Here is a 15362-nt window from a genome sequence, read left to right on the forward strand (position 1 = left end):
CTGAACCAAATAACATTGGTCAACAGGTGGGCGGCTTTATTCTGTGCCAGCTGCAGCTTCCAAGTTGTCTTCTAGGGCAACCACATGTACAATGAAATTGACAGAAGATGCAAGCAAGATGTGCTGCTTATAGTTGGAGACTGAAATGCTAAAGTTGGAAATCGTAAGCAGAAAAATGTGGTTGGACTGTATGGTCTGGGGAACAGAAATGAAGTGGAACAACTTACCAGTTCCTGTCAATCAAATTATTACTTCATTGCTATTACAGTTTTCAAACAACCAAAACAATGGCTATATATGTACATGGGCATCACCAGGCAGAGCCCACAGAAATCTAATTGATTTTAACAACATCTGTAAAGACATTAAAAATGGAGAAAAAATTAGGCAAAGAAAAAAATTCCAAAAGATATCCAGACTAAGAAAGAGGTTCCAACCTTGAATTGGTATACTAAAAGATAGCAATGGACAGGCAATAACTGATTCAAAGGAGATGAAACAAAAATGGCAAGAGTACTGAAACTGTCCAGTAGAGATGTCGACATCTAGCTCCCTACAAAATCTAAGATACTTTAGAAGATATTCCCTATTTACAAGAACCGTTAGTATTGGAAGATGACGTTAGATCAGCATTCTGGTCATTACTGAATTAGATGGCTACAGGAATTCGTGGAATACCCATAGAAATACAGCAAGCAATAGAAGAATCAATGAAGTTTCTAACCAAACTCTGCCAGTAAATCTGGAGAACGATGTAGTGGCAGACTGCCTGGAAGAGATCAGTTTACATACCAATCCAAAAAGAGACTTAGCAGATTGTGCAAACTATCATACATTATCCTTAATTTCAATGATAACAACATAATGTTTAGGATTATTGAAGACAGACTAGGGCCCTACCTGGAAAAAGAAATGCCAGAAGTTCAAGGTGATTTTAGAAAAGAGATTGTCATGTTCCCCGTTGCAAGGCATAAGTGCATCACAACGGGGAACATGCACATCAGGAAAGAGGAAGGGATAACCATTATCCTTTAAACACACACATCATCCCTTAAGCACCCAAACCCATAAATAAATCAACAGGACAAATGAACCGCACCTAGGGCAGGATCTGGAAACCATTAACAGACCGGGAGAACTCCCACCCATTACCCCAGGGGACGCACCTGCACCGGATGAAGACGAGACAAAGGGGAACGTCGGAGATCGCCTGAATCGCCCATCGTCGGACCCATACCAACGCTGGCTTGGGGGACAATAGGGGGTGGAGGAGAACAAGGTCCGCCACCAGGGTATAAACGGGAGACCCCGATACCACACCCACATTCCCGTCTTTTTCTCCGCACGCATTCTGTTTCAATAAACCCGGAAATCCTTAAACCCTTTGAGTGAGTCCGCGTGTTAATTGGAGCAAGGCTGCCCTGACATAAAGACGGGAATCGAAAAAAAATTTTCCACTAGCACCAGTCCAGATCCAATCTGTGAGGGAACCAAGCTAGTGATGGAAGATTGCATCTCACGGCGAGGCGGCTACCCGGTGACCGGCAACAGAACGCCCAGCCCCACGAACGGAAGGTGCCTGAGGCCCCGACGGCGCGAGGACCAGGTGAGCTCGGGATCGAGTTCGGAGGGGGAAGCAATGACGAACACCACTTGTGAGTCCCGTGGCACGTGGGCCACCATCGATGAGATGGGGGGATCCTCACCCGGATCGCCCGGAACCCCGGAGGAACCGTGGGACGTCCCATCATCCACGGCGTCAAGAACCGAAAGAGAGCGGAGGGGCGACCGCACCAAGAAGGGCTCGCGAACGGCAGCAAGGCTGAGCGCGGTCAAGGAGAAGCTGGAGGTGATGCAGCAGCTGCTCCAGAGGTTAGCAGAGGCGTATGAATCCCACAGCTGGGGCGCGGAAGGACCAGGCACCAAATGCCCGACACCCCTTACCCCCCCCCTCGGAGACGCGCCAGCCGGAGAGACAGAGGAGAGGTCCAGAGGATGACGCAGCACCAGGCAGAGTCCGCTTCCAGGAACCTGCCAGATGGGCTGCACCCCACCCTCCCACCCCGATGGCGAGACAACCAGAATGAAGCGGGAGCCAGCAAGAGATGGCACCAACACCACCCGACACCCGATGGAGGGAATCCCCACGGCAAGACCATGGAGCCCTGACTGCCTGAAGCACACCTCGACGCCCAGATGCGGCTTGGAGCCCACCGAGAGCGGCGATCAAGGACTTCGGCGTTAAGTTCGATGGGGACCCCACAAAACTCTCCTTTTTCCTCACCAACGCAAGGAACTATATGGAGGAATGGGGCCCCTACTTCCGAACAGAGAAAGGCAAGGCCTTAGCAATAAAATTAAAAGGACGGGCCGCCGACTGATATGTCCAGTTGTGCCAGGCAGGCGCCCTGGAACTAGAGGACTGCAATGAATTCCTCTGGGCAGTGGAACTGCACTTCAGGGACCCCCTGGAAAGGGAGAGGGCAAAAAGAGCCCTGAAAACCCTCAAACAAGGACAGCGCTCCATGGCAGATTATGCCATGGAGTTCCAAGCCCTGGCCGGTAAGGTCAAAGTATGGTCCCAGTCCACCCTCATTGAGTGGTTCAAGGAGGGTCTCAACCTGAACGTGCTCAGGTGGGCACTGTGCAGAAATAACCCCGACACCCTAGTGGAGTGGATCCGGCTGGTAGGAGAGGCAGAGGACGCCCAGGACACTTTCCTCCAAGCAAAAAGGGAAGCGCAGCAGGCAGAGGTGGCGAGAGGACCCCGCACAGCTGCAGGACCGGCAAAACCGAGACCCCAACCTTGGAAGGAGGAAAGAGACCGACAGTTCGCAAAGGGTCAGTGCCTCAGGTGCGGGAAGGAGGATCACAAGGCGGCGGCTTGCCCGAAAGCGAAGGCGAGGGACAGCTCGGGGAGGGCACCAACCAAACCAACCCCAGCATCCAGGAAAATGCCAGTTGTGACGGGCGAAACCGCGGCAAAGGACTTCCCCTACTGCACCGAAGGCGAGGAAAGCGACACCGACGAGCTGGCACAAGGAAACCCCCCCGCCTCCACCCATCATGATAGACGGGCAACAACATTTTGAAATTAAGGAGGTACTAGACTCCAGGAAACTAAGGGGCACCCTACAGTACCTCGTCAAATGGTGACATTTTCCACACCCAGAGTGGGTCCAAGTGCAAAATGTTTCAGCAAAACGGCTGGTCAAAAGCTTCCACGAAGCATACCCGGACAAACCGGCACCTTAGAATTCTCTTAGGGGGGCAGCATGTCATATCAACGCTGGCTTGGGGGACAATAGGGGGTGGAGGAGAACAAGGTCCACCACCGGGGTATAAACGGGAGACCCTGATACCACACCCACATTCCCGTCTTTTTCTCCACACGCATTCTGTTTCAATAAACCCGGAAATCCTTAAACCCTTTAAGTGAGTCCGCGTGTTAATTGGAGCAAGGCTGCTCTGACAGAGATTTTTCCTGATACATGCTAGATAACTGAGGAAACTAAAAAATACAGAAAAAAAGTGTCTTGCTGATTATCTTCAAATGTGTTGATCAAATCAAACCCTGGAATCGCCTTGGGAAAATGGAAATCTTAGAATATCTCTCTGTTCTCATTGGACACCTCTACACAGGACAGAAAGTCATTGTTCAGACAAAACATGGTGAAACAGACTGGCTCCAGGATGGCAAAACAGCGAAACAAAGCTGTATACTCTATTTGTTCAAATCATGTGCTGAATATGTATCAAGGGAAACTGGACTGGATGAAGTTTTAAAATTGGAGGAAGAAATGTTGATAGCCTCTGCTATGGTGCGGACACTAGTCTGATAGCTGAAAATGCAAATTATCTACAAGCTGTCATAATGAAAGTCAAGGAGTGCAGTAAAAATGGAACTAAGTTTAAAATATAAAAAAGGCCAGACTAATGATAACAAGTACAGTAACCAGCCTTAGAACTGACAATGAAGTGCTAAATAGTTTCTGCCTTTTGAATTTACTACCAACAGCAAAGCAACCAGCCCTCAAGAAATATGTGACATGGTAAAGCTTGATAGATTAGCAACACAGGCCTCAGAAAAGATACTCAGATGCTGGGATGTCTCTGTATCTACAAAGATCAGAATCACGCAGGTAATGGTGTTCCCTGTGATACTCTATGGAAAGAAGGAAAGTTGGACTTTGAAGCAGCAGGACAGAGAAAGGATAAACATTTTTGAACTATGCTGTTGAAGAAGGCTCCTAAGAATAGCATGGACAGCCAAGAAAACAAACAAACGGATCATCAACAAATCAATCCAGAATTTTAACTCGAGGTACAAATGATGAGGCTCAAGTCACCATATTTGGATACCAGGTGAAGACCTAGCTCCCATGAGAATTCCATTATGGGAATTCTGGGAAAAGAAGGAATAGAATGAATAGGATGACCAGCAGCAAGACTCCATTACAATGGTGATAGGTGCGCTATTGGGGAACTTTAAGGGTCAGCTTGGAGACAGATAATCCTGGACAAGGTTTATCTGTATGATCACTAAGAGTTGAAACTGACTTAATCAGTTAATGAAAATCAACTGAGAAATGACAGTGGTATCTTCAGCATCTCCTGATCCAGGAAAGGATGTAATTAGCAGAATCTCTTGATGCTGGTCAAAGGGTCTCCTCACCATGGCTTCCACCACTATTCCATGGATCCAGGAGAAACCCAAGATGGATGGATGATGGATGGGTGACAAAAGCTTATATACCTTTAAGACTGATGATAGAAGTCTTCTGTGAAGTCCTGGAAGTGATTCTTGATAAGTATTTGTTGAGAGCTGAGCAAAAAGAACCAAAAAGGCAGTTTCTGCAAAAGAACTGTTAGAATTCTCAAATTCGCCAGCCTAATTCTGCTGAAGCTGAAGATAAAGTTACTGTATTGCTGAATCTTTATTTTTAGTGGAAGGCGTTTAGAATACCTTCAAAACTGATCTGGTCTTGCTGGTGAGGGGAGAGTATATAGCATCAGGTGAATACCTACATTCTCCACATCTCTATCCCATGTCGAGGAGTCACGGAGAGGTCCTTCAAGGTCGCCTTCACTGTCAAGGCTCAGGTATGGCTGAACCCCCCCAACTTTGAGGCCTTTTCCCACAGGAAAATGAGAGAAGAAGGCACTTTCTGCTGCTGTCAGGGCCCAGAGGACAAGCAGTACCTGTCCCAGCCAGGCTGTAAAAAATCAATATGGCATCTGCAACTACATGATGGAAGCCTTGCCTCTTTTTTATGTGCACTGCATATACAGTGTGCAAAAAAAGGATGTGGTTTCACTTGTACAGCTGCAACTATCATCTTGACTTTCTTGAACTCCTATTGGTACCTCTAACCCTCACTTTCTGGTTCTTCTCCTCTGGAGGGAAAAAGGCAGGGAATCTGGAGTTTTAACTGATACAGGGAGGCAGTCAGTTGTATATCCAGACATTTGGCTTCTTTGTAGCTGTTAAAACTATAAGTAGTACAGCACAAAATAGAGTTGGATCATCACAACATTCTAAGCTATAAAGTGGTTTGTTACTTTCCATCAAGTGAGACAGTTGACATTCTGGAAATGAAGAGATACTGGCAACGTTACTTCATTCTGCTGGATCATGATCCTATATCTGAAGGAGAAATCTCAATTCACTTTAAGCCCACACTTCTTCTATACTGTTATTAGCATCTCCAGGGGAACCATCTGGACCGAGGATGCAAAAGGAGGGAAAGATTATACATTCCCTATCTTTGTGCAACAGCCTTCATCTACCATTATCTCAAAGGTCTGACAGAATTATATGGAGACCTCCAAATGCAGAACCTTTACACATAATCAGCAATTCAGCCCTTAGGCAAGAACTGAATTTGGGGAGTTTGTGGCCTACAATAGCCTAGTCTCTTATCCAGCAGCTTACATTTTTATCCATTAAGTTAAACAAGCTCTCCATGGGAAATCAATATATTCTGTAACTAAAACAACAAATCTAGTAAACAGCAGTATGGCAGTCAAATAAATGTTCCAGGATATTCCTGCAGTAAAAAAGCAAGCTAGAATATTTCCTTGTGTAATAAAATTTCCTTTGAAGAACCCAGAAAACTAAAGGCTAACAATCGAGCCATAAGATTTAATATATCAGCAGATAAGTGCTTGGGTTAAGAAGCTGGAGCTACACTTTTACAAGCTCTTAAACATTTTTTCAAATTTCTGCAACTTTTTAAAAATACAGGATATGATTATGATGTTGCTGTGGAAATTAATTCAGCTATACAGCAATCACCTTGATACTCAGTGGTATTGTATTTTTATGATTGTTGGTTATTTTTACACCATCAGAAGATTATTAAAAAAAAGATGAAGTATTATTTTCCCCACCTTATTTTCTTGCAATAATGTAATAATTTTTCATTCTGCAATATAGAAAAGTCACCTTTAAAATATAGTTTGTCTCATCGATCAAACTAAAAGTTTGGTTATTGAGTTATGTAAACACAGTAGAAAGGTGAGATGTAACATTTTATAGAAATAAAAATGGTCAAACAAAGATGACCAAAGATATTTCAAAATCCAGAGCTTCCCTTAAAGATGATGCACCTATCCTATCTTGGAGGTCAGGGTGGGGACTTTGTTGAGTGCTAAGAAATGATTAGATATGGATCTAGTGGCTTCTTGATATGTATTCTGTTGTCCTTTGTAAGATGAAGTGGACAAAGGTACACATGTGATTTATTATGTTTTGGTTTAATAAGCTGAAAGAATCTAGCCACTGCAGTTTATAAACCATAGTCTATAACTTAGAATATTCTCTAATGGTTAGGAAGGTTAGGTGGCCCATGCATCGTTGTTCTCCTGTTGATTGCTTCGGGTTTATTCTTGGTGTTCATTGTGGGTTTTTATATTTAATTGATATTCATTTATTGGGTTTAATATGTTTTGAGCCACCCAGAGTTGCATCTGCGAGATGGGCAACCTTACAAATCAGTTAAATAAATAATTAAATTGTGATTTATTCAACAATTGTGTAGGTATGATTTATTCAACATACAGTAATTAAGCAAGACATTGCTTAATCCAGTGTGCGGACCCTGTCGTCATCCCCTCTGTTGCACCTGATCTGGTTTACTTATAAAGTTAAATTAGTGGGCAACAGCTACATTTTTTCTCTGTCAGGTTTTCTAGGTACTTTCCAAGAAGGACATAGTTGGTGGGGGGGAGGGCAACATTGTCAAAATGATGGGCAATACTGATGGATAGAAGCCCCAGCCCTATTTAATATGTATTGCACACTTTGCATACATGTAAGGGGCAGAGCTTTGATTGCCTGGTTGCATCTGCCATCTTGATTTCGTTGACCCATTGCCTGCAGATGCCCCTGCTTTCCAAATACTCTTCGTTATGTGGCTAATCTTAGATCTCTGCCACATTGGTTTCCTAAGCTTGACTACTCTATGCATCTTGAAAGCTGCAGTCCTCAATTTCAGTAGAAGGAGACTGGGATTTATTCCTGCTAGCCTTGGAAAAGATATGTGATTTTGTAATGAGGTGTAAGACGGAGTACTTCAATTCAGGCAATTTTAATATATTTATTGTATTAATTTAAAGGAGATTCCAGTCCTTAAATTTATGATTCTTATGCTGATTAGCTGGGGTAAAAACAGTTCAGGTTCCCTGATGGAATGGCTGCTGGCCAAGCCAGATTTAGGAAAGTGCCCAAGGCAGCTGGCAGAAATGATAGAATAGCCTTGTTTTTTCTTTCTCCCTCTGCTTTGCAGCCACATTAGAATGGCAGTGGGCTAAGTGATTTAAATGCAGAACATACACACCAGCTTAGGTAATTGGTAGCATTGGTCATTATTCACTTGCAAATGCACTTCAGTGTTCTGAGTAACATCACATAAGTAAACCTGATAATAATGGATATTTAACCTATATGTTCAAGGATATTTCAAAAAGTAAATGCAAATTAAAAAAAACCCACATAGCACAGGAAGCAATTTTGTTATTGCTTTCCCAAACACCATTGTAAAGTATGGTGCCAATTAATGTGCAAATAAGTATTATATATTCCTGAAACCAAATATTTCAGCTATATTACAACTGTGATTTAATATATGTGTGTGTGTGTGTGTATACAGTATATATATCAGAACACAAAACAATATTGCACTCAAGGTTTTTCCTCTGTTAAACCAACTTCTAATTTGTTTATGGAATCACTGCCCTTTGCTTAGCCAAGAAAAGCGTGTTTTACAGCTGTGTTTAATCATTACAGTTATTTTCTATAAGTAAACAACCTAAGCTGATATTATGTTAAATGGAAATGGGTTCTATTGGATTTAGAGGTAATGGCAGGCTTTTATCAGGGAAAATGTTGTTTGTAAAGAATGTACACAGTAGACCACAAGCTGTGCATTTAAAACAACTTTAAAATGCTATAATTTTCAGAAGTTGGTATGTGCATAATGCTAACAGCACTAAGCCAATGTAAAAAACTGAACAGTTGAATTGCTAACAGTTATTACATTTCTGTACAATCCATTTAATTACGTCTTGTTTAAAGGAGCAGTTCAGGCCACCCGGCTCGTAGGTTCAAGATGAACAGTCAAGGATCTATGACCCTATGTCAAAGTATAAGTCAAATGGGGAAGCCTTCCCTATAAGCCCATAGATCACACAATTGTATCAGGAGTTTCAGAGGGGTGGGGAAACTGCTCTTCCAGCACCAGAGATTAAGCTTCTGCACCAAGTGATGCTGGTCTACCTGGCTTTGTCATTCCTGTCTTTTTTTTCACCAGCTGGAAGCTTCTTTGTGCTGATCGTTTTGATTTATTCTACTTTATCATTTCCCCCAAATTTTAAGTGCGAGTTACCTGTATTGATTTGAGAATTTTTAAAAGAAAACAAATCTCAGAAAAAGAGGTACCCAACCATAGGGTGGCTTGGTGAGCTGAATTAGACTAATGGGCCGAAGGTTCCCCCACCCCAGTTAGGAGAAGGTAGTTGTATGAGTGAAAATACAAAGTTCCCCCAAAATGTTCTACAGTTTATGACTTGTATTCTTGGCATAGTTCAACATCCGTTGGAAGTACTGGTGTGTCCCCCTCCCCGCCACTGCAGAAGGGTTGAGCTACTTGATACAACGACAGTAGCCCAATTTATACACTTTAACAAAAATTATCTGGCCCCATCTTCCCTTTCCTAAAGACCATCTGGAGATACAGAGATTCTAAGAGCACACCTTTCCTTTTTTTGGCAGTTGAAGACAAAAGATGTGTGTATGGCGGCTTGTTAGAGAGTGGCTGAGGTAAAAACTAAAGTTGGGGATCCGCGGGAGCCTCAGTGGTATCGCCCTCCACTCTGGCAGCATCACCAATTGGTAGCCAAGCCACTAATGCAACACATTGGTGTGGCAACTAGTAGTACTGTATGGTGCTTCAGCTTTGAAGATTTACAGCACGTTAACGATTCTAGACCTTCCAAGCCATTGGAATAAAAGAACAAGTATAAAATGTATCTGATTTTAGGTGAGAAGAAGCTGTCCTTAGTGCTGGAGTTTGAAGAATCTGAATAAAAATTATATTCTCGCATTTCATCAGTGCATTCATGCGCGTTGTTACCGAGCCTTGCCACTGATCTCAAAACGTATTCACAATGCAAGCAGCAGAAAACAGGATTTATCACAGCTATTCATTATGTTAATAAGGATTTGGGGGAAAAGTTTGCAGAGAGAAAAAAAAATGGCACAGATTTTTTTATGCTCTGCAATGGAAGAGTGTTTACAATGCTATGAATTTGGCTGCTCTAGTTACTATGAAGGATTGTATATACCAGTAAACTAATGAGTGGTCTGCTTAGCAAATTAACTAAAGAACAATACTGTTCCCAGAAGACTGGAATTATTCTTCTCCAGTCTTTGAAAAAAAGATGTCTGCTTTTTATTGTTAAAGGATAGAAAAACTTTTCAGAGGGAGTTCAAGCTGGTGCTTCCTAAAGTTATTATGCAGTCACAGTTGATTTGTCTTCACAAGACTTTTCTGCTCTCTGTACTGTGCTTGCTTTATTCATAAATAAAACATATATTACATAGTAGGGCTGTGTATAGTTCAAAATAATTTGAAAGAAGTGCTTTGGACCTTGCATGAACATAGCACTTCCCTGCTACTCATTAAAGAGTCAAACTTTTCCAAACTTCCATATAACAATACTATTTAAGGAATTGATCCACTGAAGTTGATGTGATTCTTAAAGGTTTAGCAGAGTTTCTGCCAGTGAAGATCAAAGACCGAACAAGATCAGAGTTCCCACCAAAGAAGGAGCTGCAGTACTTCAAGAAAAAAGACTAGTTTTGCAATGAGTTTATATGTATAGCCCTGGAGTTGATAAAAAATTAGTTCAGCTTCCAGTCTCTGTCAATGTCATGGGAATAGGTAGGTCCAGAGGGGATTCCAAGCTGTCTCAAAGCCTCTTTGTGGAAGTGTCTTAGGATTGCTGTGAATGGCAGTTTATAACAGCATTCAGCAGACAACAGATTTTGGAACTCACACACGTTCATTTAACATAAATGATTCACCTTTCCAACCACTTATGTATCAATTGCTTGGTGGGCTACAGTACATATACTTAGAAAATTAAGCAGATCCCAGATTAAGGGAAGTTCTGATATGGACATGATTCTTTATTAGGAATGCTACATATTTCAGCCCAAAGACCCATCATTCTGCAGAGGAATTTTGACCTACAAGCAGGTTAGATGCTAAAATATATTTTAAGAGAACAATGATTTTTCTGCAGGAAAGTGGCCATAAATGCTAAAAGAATAGGCAGCTGCTTCCTATTCATAATATGACCTTACTTAAGGTGTATTACACAATGTGTCCTGCATAGGGTAGATCTATATTCCTAGATAATAGATGTAAGTGTGGGCATGCACAGAAATTATCTTAACTCTTCTCTTTTTTCTATTGCTTGTATTTTTATTGCAATAACTATTGATATTCTCTTTAATTCTGTTTTTGATTAACTTGTTTTCTGATTTCTTTTGTCATTGCCAACCACATCTACCACTATACAGAATAGAAATTTATGGAAGGAATTATATGTGTATTTGGCACATCCAGGGGCTACGTATCTGGTGGCAGAAAGTTTAACCAGGACATCCAAAATGAAGCCGTGCAAGAATGCAAAAGGTTTCCAAGGGCTGTGCAGTGGCCCTGTGACTTTGGAAAGGTAAGACATGAGGTGCTGAATGTAACTTCCTCAAGTATAATTCTAAGAGAAGTATCACTATGACTATCATGCAAGTAGTTCTTGTTGGCAGAATGCTAGAAAGCATTCATGAGATCAGAAAAGTCACACACCAGGCATTTCTATAAAAATAAATTTATTTACAGAAAGCACAAGAACATATTTACAGGCTTTGCATTTTCACAGGCTCTCAGCTGCTTATTCTCTACAAGCCTAAAGAGGAGGAACTGAAACAAGCAAACTACCCTCCCTTTAGGCAATTCAACTATTAACACCTGAAAAGAGGACAATTAAATTCAACCTCTTCACCAGGCCAAAATGATTGGTTACCATAGTAACCTTAATCTGTAGCAGAAAACAATATACCAAACAGTTCTTAGGTTAGATCTGTCTGCAGTGGTGACTGATTATGTGTGAAATGCAGATAGACTGGGAGAACCACTTTTTAGTTTGCTTTTGATTGCTATTACTTGTCTGCTGCTTCACTGATCCAAGTCAGCCAAATTCTACTTAGTTTTAGATGCAGGAAAACGTGACTCCAATTCAGGGCTCCCCTTGGCTGAATGTCTTACTGCCCTGTCATGTCTCTTTCCACCGGCCAGTCCCGTATGCTTTTCTCCTTATGCAAGTTTCCAAGGACTGGGGCTTACCTAGAGGGAAAAAGGTGATGGAGAGAGACATGTTTCAAGAAGTACACTTTACTTTGGACAAGGCAGAGATCTGTATGGCTTGGTACATGCCTGCTTTTAATTGGAAAAGTGGACTTAGGTCTGTCTTTGGGCGGAACAGAACTCCGTCATCTAGTTTGGCTCAGTGCTTTTGAACATACATGTAAGCATCTCCATTAGTGTTTTGGTTGACAAGTAGAAATTAATATGTCATAGATAAGTTTTCTATGGATATGAATAGATGGATTAAAAATCCAATAAGTTGGTGGGGTAAGATGAATGTTATTAAAATGAATATTGTTCCCCAATTGATGCATATTTTGAAAGGTACGCCAGTGTTAATTCCAAATAGATATTTTATTCAGATTAATAGACTAATAAGGAAATTTATAGGGCAAGACAGGCCACCAAGGATTTCATTGGCTAAGTTGAGTCTACTGGAAGAAGGAGGTTTTAATTTATTAGGCTTTCAAAAATATAATTGGACATTTACTTTATCATGTGCATTTATGTGGATGAGAATTTAACTGAACGTCAACCTCTATTGGCTTTATTGGAAAGTTATTACGTATCTCTGTTAAGGTCCTGGCAATTACCAGGGTCAACATATAGCAAAAAAGTTTGTTTGTTTGTTTCCTGGCTTATGTACAGTTAGATATATTTGGGCTTTATTGGGCATATTGTGGGTTTTCATGCTGAGTCTTATGAATATTTAAGTTTGTGAATAACTGTACTTTAAAAATAGTTGGGAAGACATTTTATTGGAAAGTATGGGCAGAATCTGAAACAGTTACTTTAAATCAGTTACTCTGTAATGATTGTTTTAAGGATTCTCAACAAATACAGATAGAATTTTCTTTGCCTAATGCATATTAGTGGCAATATAATCAATTTTAGCATGTTTTGATTTATCACTATGAGCCCAATGCCTTAGCTGCTTCAAAGAACCCTGAGATGCTATCACTGGTGAAATGGCTATATTGTATGTAACATCAAAGATGTTCTTTTCTAATCTTTTAAAATAATATTGATTTTTTTTACTATGCAATAATTTTTATTGCTTGTTTCTTCTATGGTCCATTTTACTGTGTGCCACCCAGAGTCATGTCTGTGAGATGGGTGGCTATATAAATGTGATGAATATAAACAAACAAACAAACAAACAAACAAACAAATACATTTCTGATTGAATCTGTTGATATTAAACCAACTTCGAAATTATATCAGAAATTCAAAAATATTCAAGTTGAAATTACTGATATGTATGTCTTAACAAATAAAGTATCGGAATAATCAATAATAGAACATCAGTAAATCCAAGCCTTAGAATATGTTAAGTTTACTTCTTTGGATTTGAAGTTGGAATGAATCCATCAAAAGTTTTTATTTCAAGTCTATTGGATTTCTCAAAGAATTTACCAGAAATGTTGGGCTGTAGATTTTCTGTTTTGGCAATATAACAAATTTCAGGGTATATTAACGATATGATTTGGTCTCTTTTTGGAAGAATATTGTAACATACTGTATATATGTAGATGTCTGTATAAATGTTTTTAAGTTAAAGATGTCCATCTTATTTTGAATTATATTCCAAACTGTAGAACCTGACCACTTTTGGGGAGTACTGGTTATTATGGGGAAGGGGAATAGCCAAGATAATTATATTGAGAGATTGGAAAAATACTATTACTTCCAATATCAAAAACGAGATTCAAGAAATATGTAATTTATCCATTTTTGAAAAGGCAGGTTTTTTTTTTTTACTAATCAAAACATGAACAATATATATTTGGTGTAAATTTCATTATATTTTACAAGAACAGAGAAAAGTTTATGCACAAATTGATACATCGCTGTTACATGGTTATATGTATATGTGATATATTTAGGAGATTCATCTTAATTTAGCATGTTAATTTTTTAGGATTTCTCTCTCTGTTCAATTTTTTTTCTCTTTTTGTTCATGTTGGTATTTCATAATTAATTAGTTGGATATTGCTCTTTTAAAAAAATGTTTTTGTATATTGTTTTTTCTGTACAGTAGTTCTCTTTTAAAAATTGCAATACAATTTTTTTTAAAAAAAAAATCCTGTGTGTGATCCATAAAGTGTCCAGGGCAATAATATAACCACACACCATATAGAATTCAGAGATTTACTGGCTTCAGTAAAAGAGAAAGGAGGACCATGGCAAGAGGAATGGAAATCAGTATTTTCTGAGCAGCATAATTTCTTGTAAGGGTGATGACACTTTTTTCACAAGAGATTGAGTATCTGGGGAGACTTGAGAATTCATAGCAAATACGATAATAACACATTTATCTGTGTGCTACAGTGATTTTGCAGATTGTTTTATTTGTGGTATACAGAATGGAAGGGACAATATGCCTCTCTGTGTGTATGAAAGAGAGAGAGAGAGGCAGAAAGAGGAGAAACCAGGAAGTACATATAAAAGAAGTTTGTCAACATTTCAGCTTATTAACACAAAAGGTCAGTCCAAGTAGTTATTCATTACCAAGAGCGACGAGGTTTTAGTCTCTGTGCGCTAGCTGTATCTTTGAGAGACGAAAGAATATTAGGAGGAACAAACAGGAAGATTTGGCTGAAAAGTTTTTGTTCTGCTTCTGTTTGCTTGTTCAATCTTTTTTGGCTCTCAAGAGAATGGCTTGGGTCTTTCTGAGTGTTCAGAAGAGGAACTGAAAACTTCCCCTAACACAAAGCTTTTCTTTGCTCAGGTTTCAGTCCTGAGTGCGTAGCTGGAAGACGAGGAAGAAACTCTTGGTGAAGACTTTTAGAAGGTGAGAGGGGAGAATCCAAGCAAAAGACCTTCCTCAATCCCAGCAAATGCTCTTCCCCTTTATCTTGTTCCAAGGGATTGAAGAATGAGTTCTGAAATGACATATAATGAAAGAAATATTTTTCAAGGATTTGTGAATGCCTAACAGGGGACAGGGGAAAAGACGCTGAAGAAATTGAAGCTACAAAGTGAGAGGAGCTGCAGTATGGGGAACTGCTGCCAGAAGAATTGTGCAGGTCTGGAGTCCTATGTGCTCTGGCTTTTCAAAGCCTGTGATTGCAGGTCAGGAGGTAAGACTGGTGAAACCATCTCTGGTCCCACAGAACCTCCGGTAGGATCATCCACATCATCTCCACCCAGAACAGTAGGGCAGACTTGCAGATTTCTTGCCTTGTTTGCTTACCAAGCCCGGACTGAAGAAGATCTGAGTTTTCAACCTGGAGATAGGTTTGAAGTGCTGGATACCTCTCAGGAGGGCTGGTGGTTTGCACAACTGCTTGTGGAGAATGGTCTTGCCAGACCTGGACAAAAACTGCAAGGCTATATCCCAGCTAACTATGTTGCTCCTGACCAGAGTATTGAAGCTGAACCGTAAGTTCTGATACAGATATAGGGGTAAAGGTAATAACAGAGGAA

The 15362-nt window shown here is 40.6% G+C and overlaps 1 protein-coding gene across 1 annotated transcript in view; it reads left to right on the forward strand.

Moving 5' to 3' along the window:
* The first annotated feature begins 14472 nt into the window (after positions 1-14472).
* Positions 14473-15362, forward strand: part of FRK (fyn related Src family tyrosine kinase) — a 59259-nt gene continuing 58369 nt past the window's right edge. Inside the window, exon 1 of the mRNA XM_063310892.1 lies at positions 14473-15317. Coding sequence (XP_063166962.1) covers positions 14932-15317 — 386 coding nt within the window. The 5' untranslated portion in view covers positions 14473-14931. The remainder of the gene's footprint in view (positions 15318-15362) is intronic.

This window comes from Candoia aspera, chromosome 1 (assembly GCF_035149785.1).
Source record: "Candoia aspera isolate rCanAsp1 chromosome 1, rCanAsp1.hap2, whole genome shotgun sequence".
In the NCBI taxonomy this organism is placed as follows: domain Eukaryota; kingdom Metazoa; phylum Chordata; class Lepidosauria; order Squamata; family Boidae; genus Candoia; species Candoia aspera.